The sequence below is a fragment of the Podarcis erhardii genome, assembly GCF_964252035.2.
Source record: "Podarcis erhardii genome assembly, chromosome: 6".
NCBI classification, from domain to species: domain Eukaryota; kingdom Metazoa; phylum Chordata; class Lepidosauria; order Squamata; family Lacertidae; genus Podarcis; species Podarcis erhardii.
Window position 1 is genome coordinate 22,682,448 of NC_138510.1, and position 15,783 is coordinate 22,698,230.

The 15,783-nt window shown below is 44.4% G+C and overlaps 1 protein-coding gene and 1 long non-coding RNA gene across 2 annotated transcripts; one reads left to right on the forward strand and one right to left on the reverse strand.

The window, feature by feature from the left end:
• The first annotated feature begins 234 nt into the window (after nt 1-234).
• Nucleotides 235-12,920, forward strand: R3HDML (R3H domain containing like). The gene is made up of 6 exons (XM_081868110.1): nt 235-309; nt 924-1,271; nt 4,453-4,571; nt 6,471-6,573; nt 9,996-10,111; nt 12,146-12,920. Exons 2-6 carry the CDS (start codon nt 1,011-1,013, stop codon nt 12,276-12,278), a joined length of 732 nt encoding a protein of 243 aa, XP_081724236.1. The 5' UTR covers nt 235-309; nt 924-1,010; the 3' UTR covers nt 12,279-12,920.
• Nucleotides 249-9,382, reverse strand: LOC309345181. The gene is made up of 5 exons (XR_014158064.1): nt 8,821-9,382; nt 7,732-7,868; nt 6,339-6,586; nt 1,986-2,115; nt 249-373 (listed from the first exon to the last, which is right to left on the reverse strand). It is a non-coding gene; the product is annotated as an uncharacterized lncRNA (long non-coding RNA).
• Nucleotides 12,921-15,783: the final 2,863 nt, after the last annotated feature.

The following is a 15,783-nucleotide window of genomic DNA, read 5'->3' on the forward strand; positions in this document are numbered from 1 at the left end:
TTGCAGCTTCCCCTACCCCAAAGCTCACAACAAGCAGAGACACTCGGTAGAGACGGAGCCATGTGTACACAGGGGAAAGGCCATAAATTGCTCAGCTGGACCCTTTTCAAACTTGAGGACGTTCCCGAAGGGAAGAGATCAGATGCGGATTTCTGCGTCAGATTGCCATCAAAGACTCCTTGGGCTTGGTTGTGTTAAATCTCTCTGCCACATGTCCCTGAACGCAGGTTGCTTGCAAAGGTCAGTCTCTGAGTTTACTGCTGCAGCGGCAACTAACATTTCTCAGCTGTTCTTGGCTCAGCCTTCAAGGTATGTAGTCTGGGAAATGTCATCTCAGCTTCTGTAAGGACTATCTTAGAAGGCTTTTCTAGGACTAAAAAAAGAAAATAAAAAGTCTTTGCTATTTTTATTTTTGTCCTCTTTCTGAACAGAAATGAAGCAAATGGAAAAGAATCCTTTAGCCTTTTGATTTCTTTAATCAACTTTTTATTTTAATGTATTACTGGTTTCTTCTTGCTTACTTATTGCAATAACTTTGCCTGATGGACTGAATATCTGCAAAAATTGTGGGAAGTTGGTGAAGCTACCATAAGAAAATGGTACTAATTAGCACCCCTCTGACAGGTCCCTGCATATGTTTAGAATGGGATTTTTTTCCTGCAAAGATGGGGGGGGGCTTTTCTTTTCTAGAACACCAGCAATAAATAAAATACCTCTGGAGATTTCACAGCTGGTCTTAGAAATTTAGCTCTTTATAAATGCAGCCTAGCTAAACTCATTCACTCCTGTTCTGAGTAAAGTTTTCTCTGGGTGTCTTTCTAATCGCCTTTTCCATCTCTGATGACATTCCTCCCCCCCCCCCCACCCCCAAGGAAAGGCAACAAATAAAACCGAGTCTCTTTCTTTTCTTTGTATACACACAGAAGCTGGAAGGAAAAATATTTGCCATATCGATTGCCCTTCGAAATCAAAATTAGAGACTCAGAAGGAAAAAGTGTGCAAATCCTAAAATGACTCTCTTGCATGTGCACTTATATTTTACTGGTTCGGTCTTCTGGATGATGCAGAAATCCAGCTCCTACATGCTGCCCAATACTACTGAGGTCCTTTACCCAACTGGTAGCACTGAGGCAGGCCATACATCTGGCCTGGGTGTACCAAGGACTCGCAGGAAACGTTATATTTCCCCCCGGGATATGAGCGCGCTTTTGGACTACCACAACCAAGTGCGGGCACAAGTGTCTCCACCAGCGTCTAATATGGAATATATGGTGAGTTTTATGTGTGCTTGCTTCTGATGGTGGGTGGGAAGGAACAATGACCACTGAGATGTTATGCAAAGTAAATATGGCATGTGTTTGGTTCCTTTGATGCTTATACATCTATCAGAAACCTCAATGCTCCAGGAACATACAAAGCTGCTATTTGTTGTTGTTGTTTAGTCATTTAGTCGTGTCCGACTCTTCGTGACCCCATGGACCACAGCACGCCAGGCACTCCTGTCTTCCACTGCCTCCCACAGTTTGGTCAAACTCATGCTGGTAGCTTCGAGAACACTATCCAACCATCTCGTCCTCTGTCTTCCCCTTCTCCTTGTGCCCTCAATCTTTCCCAACATCAGGGTCTTTTCCAGGGAGTCTTCTCTTCTCATGAGGTGGCCAAAGTATTGGAGCCTCAGCTTCAGGATCTGTCCTTCCAATGAGCACTCAGGGCTGATTTCCTTAAGAATGGATAGGTTTGATCTTCTTCAAACAGTTAGTCCATCTACCTCAGTACTGTCTACCCCAACTGTCAATGGTTCTCCAGTGTTTCAGATCTTCTGCATTCATATCAGATGCCCTACCAATGAACTAAGGCCTTTCCCTTGTCATTCATATTTCTGAAAATCTACCACATATACTTTGAAGGAGGCGGAAAGGAGCAACAGTGTCAGAGAAGCAGTATGGTTGGGCTGCCTTGCAGCTAAGCATTTGTGAAGAACGTACCTCAAGCAGAGCAATTTTTCCACAGGGATTTGTTTAAAGCGGCACACTAGATTTAATTATTGTGTTTTGTTTGGTGTTCTGCTGAGCGGTGAATGAAGGATGAGGTTATGTCTTTCTGAGGTTCAAGCACCTAAAGACAACAATAGAGAAAGCAAAAGGTTTCTTTGCAGAGAGTACAGCTCGCTGAGAGATGAGAGCAAGGCACACACACTCAGAGAAAAAGGTGTTGTTGTTTTTACAGAGCACAGTAAGTCATCCCTCATTTCAATAATGCAGCCCACAAATGGCATTCTTTTTTAAAGTTACAGGGTGGAGACTTATAAACACGGAGAAATCAAATGGAAAGCCCACAGTTTCAAAATATCAAGGTCCTTACTGAAGTAAGAGAAGGTTACCTTTCAATGAAGCCCGTTTCAAGCTCTTCTCTGGAAAAAGGAGGGAAGGAGGCAGCAGAGAGCAGAGTCTTCAGATAGCCCAGAGTGCCCTTAGCGACAATTCCGGAACAAAATTGCAATACTGCCTGAGGGAAAAATCTTCAGTGTTTTAGATAATTCCACATTAAAAAAGATAAAGGGACCCCTGACCATTAGGTCCAGTCGTGGCCGACTCTGGGGTTGCAGCGCTCATCTCACTTTACTGGCCGAGGGAACCAGTGTACAGCTTCCGGGTCATGTGGCCAACATGACTAAGCCGCTTCTGGCAAACCAGAGCAGCGCACGGAAATGCCGTTTACCTTCCCGCCAGAGCGGTACCTATTTATCTACTTGCACTTTGACGTGCTTTCGAACTGCTAGGTGGGCAGGAGCAGGGACCAAGCAATGGGAGCTCACCCTGTCAACGGGGATTTGAACCGCCAACTTTCTGATCAGCAAGTCCTAGGCTCTATGGTTTAACACACAACGCCACCCGCATCCCTCTAATTCCACATTAGGCTCGTTCTTTAGCTACTTGCATATCACCACTTATTGGGAGCCGGGTTCACAGTGTAGGGTCCCAGTGTGGCGTAATGGTTAGAATGTTTGACTAGGAGCTGGGAGAGCGAGGTTTGAATCCCCACTCAGCCATGAAGCTCACTGGGTGACCTTGGGCCAGTCACCATCTCGTAGTCTAACCCACCTCACAGGGTTGTTGTGAGGAGGAGAGCCATGTACAACACCTTAGGAATCCTTGGAAGACAAAGGTGTTAAATAAATGCAGTAAAATAAATAAATAAAAATAAACTCCATGTAACTCTAGCATGCTTGAATCTAATTAATGCATGAGAAGGGACATAGGACGCTGATATAGGGGCAGAGGCATCTCTAGGGTGCCTTGGCAAGGAGCTGCCCCAGCAATAGCCACATTAGAAATTACTCCCTTTAATGCATCCCAAGTAATCAAAGTGTCTGGAGTGAGGGCAAGGAGAGAAGGAAGGGTGGAGAAAATGCACTCCTTTGTCCTGCAGTACAAGAAGGACGGGAAGCTTCTCCCACATTTGATCTTGCTGTGACAGCAGTGGCACGTCATCACAGACATATACGTCACAACTCCATGGTCTCTAGCGATCTACCTTCACACCACCTTCCCATTTCTCCTGGCTCTCATCCCCCTGCACTTGTCTAAGCTCACTGCTTTGCACAGATAACTGGAGACAGATTTCTGGAGACAGTTTCACCAACTCCTAGGTATGCCTCTGCATGGGGACCCTGCTGGAACCCTCCTTTCCCCAAACTAATGGGACTACAATTTCCTGCAACCCCGGATTACTAAACCCTTGCTGTCCAGGATATCTCTGTGCATAGTCTCTCTTTCTCAGTATTGCTGCCACAGGCATGCATGGCCAGGGGGTGTAGCTTGTAGTCGTAACCCCTTTGCCATATCCTCATTGGGCTGATTTAAACAGACCTCCTGACAACTCAAGCAGCGCTTAAGAACTGATGTGTGCACAAATAGCATTGTATGACTTCAGACAGTTCGCCATGGGTGTTTATTTGTATTCTTTTAAACCCTATTTTGACTCGTTTCCATTGTCTTGTTGCAAATTACCTTGAACATCTATGAAAGTGCATAAATTAAAACAACAACAATACTAACAGAGGCTAAGCATGTTTGAATGCTCCCCCATGTGAGAAGACCACCTGTGCATCGAAAGTGAACATATCAGGCAAAAAGTTGGGCATGTCAGACTGACATGCTAGATTTCCAAGTGCTGGAAGATTTTCAGATGAAGTACTATTAGGCAGGTACTTTCCTAGTCTGAAATAAAGCTGGGCTGTTTGACTTGCTATTTCTGAATCTACTAGCCTATGACACTATATCTTCCAAGGAAAAACATTTATGCTTATGATATTTCCCTTGCTTGTATGGCATATATCTTGTTAAGTGTTTGAGAGATTGACTAAGCACTTTGTTTTACCTTGAGCAGCAGTAACTCACTGTCTGTTGTGCGTTCTTTCTCCCTCCCACCTCCCTGCCTCATATCGACTAGGTGTGGGATGAGAGGCTTGCCAGATCTGCAGAAGCCTGGGCAAAACAGTGTATATGGGACCATGGACCTCCACAACTGATGAAATTCATTGGTCAAAACCTTGCCATTCACTCGGGCAGGTAAGCAGTGTCTTCTGGGAATGCTAGGTCTATAGATGTTTCATTAAAGATGTTGCACTGATTGTGCAAATGAACACCACTGCAAGTATACCTCTAAGCAGCTGAGAGAGTCTTTTGTCCTGCCCTTTTTTTCATGGATCAAGTGGGCTATATTTGTTCAAAGGGATTTCTAAACAGTGCACCACGGACACGGGTGGCACTGTGGGTTAAACCACAGAGCCTAGGACTTGCTGATCAGAAGGTTGGCGGTTTGAATGCCCGCGATGGGGTGAGCTCCCGTTGCTCGGTCCCTGCTCCTGCCAATCTAGCAGTTCGAAAGCACGTCAAAGTGCAAATAGATAAATAGAGACCGTTCCAGCGGGAAGGCAAACAGCGTTTCCATGTGCTGCTCTGGTTCGCCAGAAGCGGCTTAGTCATGCTGGCCACATGACCTGAAAGCTGTACGCCGGCTCCCTCGGCCAATAAAGAGAGACGAGCGCCGCAACCCCAGAGTCGGCCACAACTGGACCTAATGGTCAGGGGTCCCTTTATCTTTACCTTAAACAGTGCACAATGTAAAAAATAGGCATGTGTACTGCAAAGGAAGCAAGCATGATATCAACCTCAGTGTTGCCTCCATCTCACTCAAATATTATGGGTGGAATTCAGTGTAGCACTAAGGAGGTTGCTGCATCTGTGAAATAATTTCAACTTGCCTGACAGAGTGATCTCCCCTCTCCTCCTGCTAGAGTGGATTTGAGGGAGGCATGGGGAGTGTGTAGAGGAAGGCAAGTTTGAGGAACCCCTTTTTGCACTAGTTTCCCTTAACATTGATTATACATATTGAAGTGCTGTTTTATCACAGCCATGGTAAAAAAAAAGTCATTTAGGTCCAAGGTATATGTTACCAGAGATGCCTAGACACACCAGTGTGTTGTGTGTCCACCTGTGTTTTTGATAAATACATGTCATATAATATCAATGCCTAGGTTTCCTCTGCCCTTTCCCCCCACTTCAGTGGCTGCCTCTTGCAATGAGGGGGGAGACACTAACACAAAGACATTGCAGGGGGTTAGACTAGATGGCCCTTGGGGTCCTTTCCAACTCTACACTTCTATGATTCTGTGTCATTCATCATTCATTCATCATCACTTTATTTGTATGCCGCCTTTCCATAGCTAAAACAATGCTCAAGGCGGCTTACAACATGACAAGATTTACATAATTACCAACATGACAAAAGTCATAAACAATAAATAAAACACATCAAAAAAGTACACAGCCAAATGGAAAACAATTTCCACATAAATCATAAAATCTAAAACTAAGAATACAGCATTAATATCAGCCACAATTTAAAAGGACATATAGAAAAAATACAGTGGTACCTCAGGTTAAGTACTTAATTCATTCCAGAGGTCTGTTCTTAACCTGAAACTGTTCTTAACCTGAAGCACCACTTTAACTAATGGGGCCTCCTGCTGCTGCCGCACCGCAGGAGCACGATTTCTGTTCTCATCCTGAAGCAAAGTTCTTAACCTGAAGCACTATTTCTGGGTTAGCGGAGTCTGTAACCTGAAGTGTATGTAACCTGAAGTGTATGTAACCCGAGGTACCACTGTAAAAGCAATTTAAAAACAAAAACGGAGCCCTCTCTGCCCAGCAGCCGTAGAAGCACTCCTTTATGAAGCCTGGCAGCCCCACCTCAAGCCAGGTGGAGAGGGGCAGGGCAGGGCCCTTCAGGCTCCCAGCAGGTCAGTCATGCATCCTTTTCAACTCTTTGCTTACCAGGAAGAGGTGGGAAGCCTTGATGGTTGGAGGCATCTCCTCACCTTCCTGCATCACATAGTTTGTGCCTGGGGCATCTGTGCTTGGATAGGCAGGTTTCTTCACATTTGCATTGTGTGTGACCCTCTATAGGTACCGTTCAGCTTTGGACCTTGTGAAATCTTGGTATTATGAGAAGCACCATTACTCCTTCCCTTCCAAATGCAGCGGCCCTGTCTGCAGCCATTATACCCAGGTACAGTATAGTCCTGTAAAAAAACAAAGAAACAGCGGTTGTTGCTTGGGTAACAAATCGTATTTGTTTTTAATAGCACTTTCCTTAGATGCTCCATATCCCTTGTTTCAAGAATCACTACAACAAACCTAAATGAGGCCAACAATCTTCACCTCCCCCAATACTGAAGGTTTGTGAGCTGAGAATGAAGGATAAGGTTTTGCCTAAGGCGGACCAAGAGAGTTGGTGGGAGAGATTTGATGTGGATCAGGGACTATAGTCCCTGCTTTTAACTGTGATGCTGCACCAACATAATGGTGCATATCTCAGCAAGAGGGATGGGGCAGAGGTTCAGGAACAAGGAAGCTTCCCAAGAGATCGTCTTCAGCCATGCTCTAGGGCAGGTGTGGTGAACCTTTGGCCCTCCAGATGGTGTTAAACCACAACTCCCACAATCCCTAGACACTGGCTATGCTTGCTGGGGCTGATGGGAGTTGAAGCTGAGTCACAGGTTCCCCAACCCTGTTCTAGGGCTGCTGGTTCATACTAAAGAGAAGTTTTTCTACCTCCATCGTTGCCAACCCTGGTCCTTTATATTGCCACTGTCTGCAAACAATCCAAATGCACTGTCTAAACCTCGACTTCTTTTCTGAAAGCATTGTCTGTTTTTTCCATTGTCCCATCCAGCACAGGAAAGGCTTTCAGTTCCAGCTCAGCTAGATGGCTGGAAGAAGAAAAAGAAATCGTCCACACAGGGACATGGAATGTTTTAAGTCACTATGATGAGGATCTGTTACTTAGACAAACAGCTTCTCTTCATGACTCAGGAACATCCTACTTAACATCTCATGGCCTCTGTCATTCCCTGTGGTGGCCTAACAAACCACAAGTATCTGCAAGGTTTTTTTGTGTTGTTGTTTTTTTAAAAAAAACAATATGAATATGAATATATTTGCACCATATAGGGCTTCCTTTGGGTTTTATTGAGCATTTATCCTGGTTTGCTTGCACAAAGTTTATGCGGAGGTTAGACTATGTCTGGTCCTGACTGAGAATTTATCCCAGGTTGCATATAGTCTCCCCATTGATCATTTTTTCACCTCACACTTTCCAGTGCTTTTCCCTGGATCTGTTCCACTGAGGCAACAGTGCAAATTAATCCACTTCAATTGTGCAAACCTAAATTTCTGGCCTGTGCCTGAATCCTTTCCGCAAAGGGCAAAATATAGTCTGAGCAAACTGTAGCCAAACAGATTTGTTGTAGCATAAGTTTTCATGGTCTGGAATCCACTTCATCAGATGCCTGGACTTCCATCCTAAGTTTGCAGTTATATAAACATGGAAATGTTAGCAGCGAGGGAAATGGAATGCAAGAATACAGACTGTGGCGATTGTGTTAAAGTTTAAATGGATATAAAGTAATTACAGTGACCATTCACAAACCAGTGGTGATGATGTCACAAACGTCCTGGCCTCTTAAAAGTTAATTAACATACAGTAACATAAAAACATGTTAACTTGAGGCAGGTTGCAAGTGATAGAACTGAACTTCTTGATAGTTCAGTGGTTCCATGCTGGAAATTTCCATTCCATAACTTGAAAACTATAAGGCATGGGAAGTTTTTGTTCACACCACTGACTTTGACATGTGAAATAATCCAGTACAGCAATTTTATTAAAAATCTGAAATTTATATTTAAAATTGTGACAATCTGTCACAACTGAACAACCCCACTGAAGAGGATAACAGTGGTTACCTAGACCTTTTGCTGGTTGCAGAGGAGACACCCAATTGTAGGTCTGCCCGTGTACAAGAGTGCTCCTCCAGATCACAATAATGTGATAACACTGCAAAAAATGCTACAGAACTACTGCTAAAGCAGAATGATCTGTAGACAGTCCAGTATATGTAAATCTACCACTAAATGTACTTTAGTACATGTTGCAGAATACACCCGGGAAGGCAAACTTCCTTCAGTCTGGAGGGGCCCTGAATATCAGTTGGCCCTGGGTGATGGAGAGAATGGTCCACCTGGGGCTCTGAGATCTCCTGCCTGATTCTCCTGATCCTTCTCACAGAGTAGCTGGTGTTGAACAAATAGCACCTCAAGGAAAGGGAAAGCCCTTTCCTGCCTCCTTCACAGTGAGTCATCTCTGTGGTGACAAGATGTTTCTGAAACATCTGGCACCTCGGTGAATACATCCCCTTCATTTGCTCATCCCCAAGTATGAGTGGCCAGCCCAAGGTGGAAAACCGTCTTCTCCCACCTGGTCTGTGGCAAAGCATTTCCAACCCATAATGAACAGTGTTCCTCACAGCTCCAGAATATTCTGCTCTTGTCTCTGGAAATATCCAGCCCCACATATTTGTCTGGGTGTCTGTCTGGTTCCTAGACACCTTTTTCTCCATTTTCCTGAAGGTTGATCTGTCTCATTTCCAGTGTGTTGTGTCTGGAGAAATGACAGTGAAGAGACAGGAGGCAGACTAGAAAGAAGAGGAAGAAGGGAAAAAAGAACACCTGCTTCTTAAAAATTAAGAATTATATCCAGCTGATCAGGGGTAGCACATCTGCTTTGGGGCTGGGAAGGATTCCCTGTCTGAAACCCTAGAGATCTGCTGTCAGTGTGGACAATACTTAGCTGGATGGACCGATGTTTTGATTCAGTATAAGGCAGCTTTATATCTACATTCATGCAATTAGCAATTTTGTGAGTGGCTTTCAAAAAGAAACCTGCAGATGCAGGGGAGCCTTGGGACCCTGGTTTGGGTTGGTCTTTAACTCTTTCTCTCTTAATGCAGTCTGCTACAGACTGTCCAGCTACACAAGCCTTTGCATGCTCCAGATGCTTTGCTTGGGGCTTATGGGAGCTGTGACGCAGGTGGTGCTGTGGGTTAAACCACAGAGCCTAGGACTTGCCAATCAGAAGGTCGGCAGTTCGAATCCCCGCAACGGGGTGAGCTCCCATTGCTCAGTCCCTGCTCCTTCCAGCCTATCAGTTAGAAAGCATGAAGTGCAAGTAGATAAATAGGTACCGCTCTGGCAGGAAGGTAAATGGCGTTTCTGTGCCCTGCTCTGGTTCGCCAGAAGCAGCTTAGTCATGCTGGCTACATGACCCGGAAGCTGTACGCCGGCTCCCTTGGCCAATAAAGTGAGATGAGAACCGCAACCCCAGAGACGGTCACGACTGGACCTAATGGTCAGGGGTCCCTTTACCTTTACTATGGGAGCTGTAGGCTAAAACATATGGAAGGCACCAGGCTAGTGAAGTCTAAGCGACACATATGCAGCTCTGACACTTATTTTTTTTAGCGATTGATAGACCATGCCTTCATATATTTAAGGCAAAATCCCATAGTCATGGGTGTGTCCTAACAAGGACAAATATTCTGGTTTCAGGATTGCCATTTTCTTATAATAACTGGTTTAATGTGTCTCAAACAGATGGTGTGGGCTTCTAGCAACCGAATTGGCTGTGCCCTCCATACATGCACCAACATCAATGTGTGGGGCAGCACATGGCCCCGAGCAATCTACTTAGTGTGCAATTATGCCATCAAGTAAGTAAACTGGGGGGGGGGTGCAGTTTCATCCTGGAAAAGACAGAAACTTTGGGGCAGAGTAGAGGTGGAAAGCTGGAAAGCTACCTAGTACAGAAAGCTGTTTAGTACAGTAAAGAGCAGAATGCAGACTACAGCCCACTGGTGGACTGTGGGCCATTTTTTGATGAATTGTCTAGTGCAGGGCTGGCAAATGTTGTTGGACTCCAACTCTCAACAGTCCCAGCCCTCATGGTCATTGGTCACAGATGACGGGAGTTCTGGTCCAGCAACAACTGGAGGGCTACAATCTCCCCATCTCTGGTACAGAGAAACTGAAACTTCACATGAGAGTTCCAATGGTGGGGTGGGAGGTATGTGTAGAAGCAATTCGTGAAGTGCAATATTGGATAGGAAGAGCTGGCCAGAGGAGAAAGAGATAGCCATTGAGGCATTTTTTCAATACAAGGAGGGATATGTAGTATGTTCTTTGGTATAGCTGGGTAGATGTCCGCACACATTAATTTACCCTAAAGCCCAAATTTCCAAATTGTGCACTAGGATACAGGAAATTAGATAATGCAGCCTTTCCCAAAGTCGGCTGATCACAGTATCTCTGCCTGATTTATTGTGCTTCCTTCAAGTCAATCTCTCTTGCGCATGGGTAAATGCTACTGTGTGTCTGCACCATTCCTGATACAGACATGCAACAGGTTCATCTTGGTCAGGGGTAAGCAACCTAAGGCCCATGGGCCACAAGCGGCCCACAGGGGTTGTTTAACTGGCCCCTGAGCCTCCCCCGAACCAAGCCGCCCACTCGATTAGTCCCCGCACACTGCGCTAAACTGGCACAGCGCGGCATGGGGACTCACTTCTGCGGTGCTGGAAATAGTGGCCATGCGCGCTCACGATTCAGCCCACGGAGGGATCTTCACTGGATTGAACCGGCCCAGGCGAGGTAAACCTTGCTGACCCCTGATCTTGGTCATCTGCATACTATCCCTTGCTTTTTCCTGTAGGACTAATTGCGGTCGTTAATAGTCGTCAACAGGTTTACCATACCCATTGAGTCCATCGCCCATCACCTACTACCTTCTGAGAAAAACCCCACCCCACCCTCCCACTATATATAAGGGTCTGGTGACTTCTGTTTCAGTGTACAGTGGACGCTCGGGTTGCGAACGTGATCCGTGCGGGAGGCATGTTCGCAACCCATGCTTCTGCACATGCACCAAGACCCAGAAGTAACCTGTTCCGGTACTTCCGGGTTTGGCGTGGTGCACAACCCAAAAACACGCAACTTGAAGCGTCTGTAACCTGAGGTATGACTGTATCTGAAGAAGTGTGCGTGCACACGAAAGCTTATACCCAGAACAAACTTAGTTGGTGCTACTGGACTATTTATTTATTTATTTATTTATTTATTTATTTAGACTGCGTCAGGCCAACACGGCTACCTACCTAAATGCGGCAGGTTCAGTTACCTCCAGACATGACTCTCTGTTGCTTCAGTTATTAGTCTAGGCTTGCTCTTCTAGGCATGCGCAGATCAGTGATTCATGCAGACACATAATTCATTTATGGAACTTACCGTAGTAGCTGTGTTAGAGGGCTTTAAAAGGAGATAGGACAAATTAACATTGAGTGAGGTCTATCAGTGGTGGCTACTAGTTATGATGGCTATATGCTACCTCCAAAATCATAGGCAGTTTACCTCTTTAAATGTGGGCATCAACAAACGAAAAGGGCTGGAGCCTCAACACTTTGGTGCTTGGGTCCCTAGAGGCATCTGCTTGGCCATTGTAGAAACAGAATGCTGGACGAGGAGAACTTTTGGTTTGATCTATTAGGGCTCTTCTTATGAGCTGCAGGTGGACTCCTCAGAGATCAGGTAACTTATTCAACTGAATAATGAAACAAGCATAAGAACATAATAGATAGCCGGGTGTATGGTGGGTAGGCAGCCCTTTGGAAGGGTGTGCTAAGAGTGACGTGTGACATCCAAATGTCCAGCAATGAAACAAGCAAGCCTCATGCCTCTTTTTCTCTTTCCAGGGGAAACTGGGTAGGAGAAGCACCTTACAAAATGGGGAGACCTTGCTCAGCTTGCCCACCTAGTTACGGAGGAACCTGCAGCAACAACATGTGTTACTCGGGACTCAAATCCAATAAAGTGAGCTGGTTCTGAACCAGGCATATGGGCTCTGAGCGCCAGCATAGATCCTCTGGAAATGGCAGAAGTGCAGAAGCGTGGCACAGTGTACAGCAAATTGTAAAATAAGTTGATTATTTATGCACATGAAGTCTTTGGCTGCTGCTCTTTCCCTTTCATTTGGAACCTCTCCCATAGATTAATAAAGTTTCAAGTATATTTCTTCTCATGATTATATGCAGGTATATCTATATATATATATAAAGGGCCTGCATTTGCAATAGTTTTCTATAGGGAAGAGGTTCTTAAACTTTGCTGTATTTGTGTGTTCTTATAATATATTTTTTACATTGTAGCCACCACATGGAAGCCCATTTCAAGGGCTTCTCAGTTTTTGTTTATGTCAAAACATAATTGCTCTGGTGCTGCTTCTCTCGGTGTTCCTTGCAGCTAGAAAACAAATCAGCACATTTTCAAGGTAAAAGCAGTGTTGGAAACTCCCACTGTTCTAGGCACATTTTGTGACAGGGAATTTCATTAGTGCACAGTACTGCGCCTAAGATTTCAGATTAAAACTGCAGAGTAGAATGAAAGGAGGATCTTTTTCTGCCTCCCCACTTCCAGCCACTCTCAGAAGACTGGAAGTATGGCTTCTTTCTTTCTTTCTTTCTTTCTTTCTTTCTTTCTTTCTTTCTTTCTTTCTTTCTTTTCTTTTTGCAGTCTTCAGATGAGGACTAGACCATGTGAAAAATGGACATAATATTTTAGCTGCAGTTCATTCATTTTCAGCTTTGTATTCTCGTTATAAAAAAGTGCGCCTAGACATTCCATTGTTGCACCCATAACCTAGGTTTAAGGTGCCATTTAGCTCCCAGCTTTCATATCTCAGTTTCTAACACTGGGTAAAATAGGTGGTTTTTGACCCCAACTCACCACTATCTAGGTCCTGTAGCACACACCCCCTCCATGTTATCAAACTCCCATCATCCCCAGCTCAAATGGCCAATGGTCAGGAATGCTAGTCCAACATCAGGACGGCCACAGGTCCTCCACCATGATTTAGGCACGACATGAACCATTTTCACAGCGTCCCTCATCCAGTTTCCTGACTAGTTCTAAAGCAAGTGTGATGCTCTCATAATTTATTCCTCCTCCTGTTAGCATATTTTCATACCTGATTAAATCTTCCCTGCCTATGTAACCAGCATAATTGTTAAATTTGATTATTGCCTTCTCCCAAAGCTTTTACTATAGTCAAAGTTTCTTTAGCAAATGTTGACTAAAGCCTCTTTCTTTGGTTATTCTGTTAAACAACTCATAAAGCGATCAGTGGGATGGCATTACTATAAAAACTATGGGGCTGGCATAACTCTGGCCCCACTTTGTGGGGATGGTTAAGGAAACAGGGTGCTCAAATCTCTCTGTATGTTCAAATCTCTACTGTAAACATCCCATTCATTCTTCCATAAGTAGGCCTCTTCTTCTTCTTCTTCTTCTTCTTCTTCTTCTTCTTCTTCTTCTTCTTCTTCTTTACAAGACTGCAATAAATTCTTTGGTTCCCAAAGCACTTGCGTATTTCTTCTTTATTTGAAAATGTAGCTCAATAATCCTATACACCAACTGCAAGCAGGTACCTTCATTCATAAGACATATGATCACAGGCTGAACATGAGTCAGCAGTGCAATGAGGCTGCAAGGAAAAGACTAATGGATTGCAGGCTTTGCTAATGGAACCATAGTTTCCAAGTCAGGAGAAATAATAGTTCCTATTCAGTCTGCACTGGTCAGACTTCTTCTGGAGTACTCTCATTCAGTTCTGGGCAATGTATTTCAAAAATGATATGGACAAAATGGAAAGCGTTCAGAGGATGGCAATAATGATAGTCAGGGGTATTTAAAAAGTAAGTCCTATGTGGAGTGGTGGACTTAACTGCATTCTTTAAATCCCCAAAGAGATGTCGCATAGACAAGATACAACACAGAAAGTGGGACTAGACCTAATGGGCTTTAGTTACAGGAGGGTAGATTTGGGTTCAACATTAGGAGAAACTTATTGATGTTGAGAGCAGTTTGACTGTGGAACCAATTGTCGGTGTTTGTGTGAACATTTTTTGGCTCTACAAACCAGATCTGTATTAGATTATGATATTAAATACATAAATAAAAGTTCACATTGATCCTGAAGTGAACACCTTACAAGACCCAGCAGGCTTCTTTCAACTTAAAATATAACTTTTAAAACCCATGGGGTCCTAAGATGTTTATTTGGGATAGGGGGCATTCTCAGTGACAAAAATTAGGGTTTGTTTGATTTTTTACAGTTATGTAGGTGTGACAGGCACAGGAGTCCAAAGAGAGCAAAAAGTTGGCTGCTCAAGTAGACAGGAAGGAGCCAACCCTGATTTCCCTTCTACTGGGGCTCTTGCCATCCTTCCTGCTTTGCCTAATAACTGCCTTTCTCCTCAGCTGCCATGTCCTTTTGTGACATCAGAGGCAGTCTGTTGCTAATGGCAACAGCTGGGGAGGCCTGACAATTGTGGGGGCACCTCAGCCGTTAGTTTATTATTAACAATATTTACAGCCCATGCTTCATGTGTACTAATGGGGAGGGGGGTCACCCCATAAACTCATATATTTGACCTTCCATTATCTGTTCTTGAAGAACGGACAGTACAGGTAGATGTACTTAGAAGAATGAAAACCCATCTCACTTCAGGAAGCCCTGTGGTTCTATTCAGTGTTTTTATGTGTGGTCTTGAGAAAGCTTCACTGACTTCAGACATCTCCAAACACAAAATGAGGGTTATCTGACAGCATCACCCAGTTACCTCCACCAGCTTCTGGAACGTGTCCAGAGGAGGGCAACCAGAATGGTCAAACCAGAATGGAAACGATGCCTTATGAAGAACGGCTAAGGGAGCTGGGCATGTTTAGCCTGGAGAAGAGGAGGTTAAGGGGTGATATGATAGCCATGTTCAAATATATAAAAGGATGTCACATAGAGGAGGGAGAAAGGTTGTTTTCTGCTGCTCCAGAGAAGCGGACACGGAGCAATGGTTCCAAACTACAAGAAAGAAGATTCCACCTAAACATTAGGAAGAACTTCCTGACAGTAAGAGCTGTTCGACAGTGGAATTTGCTGCCAAGGAGTGCCGTGGAGTCTCCTTCTTTGGAGGTCTTTAAGCAGAGGCTTGACAACCATATGTCAGGAGTGCTCTGATGGTGTTTCCTGCTTGGCAGGGGGTTGGACTCGATGGCCCTTGTGGTCTCTTCCAACTCTATGATTCTATGATTCTTCCTGGCAACGTCAGCCACTAACTTCAGCCTGCAAACTTCCACAGGTGTCATCTATTCAAAAATATCTACCGGTTTCCTTTCACACATCACATTCACATAGGGGGAAGTGGGGCAGATTGATGCAGAAAAATTCAATCTCATATTTTATGTAACAAAAATGAGTCAAATAATAAAATTTTTGGCTTGATGCATGCCATAACTAATCAATATTATAATAGCAATCAAAAGAACCATTAAAGTTAGA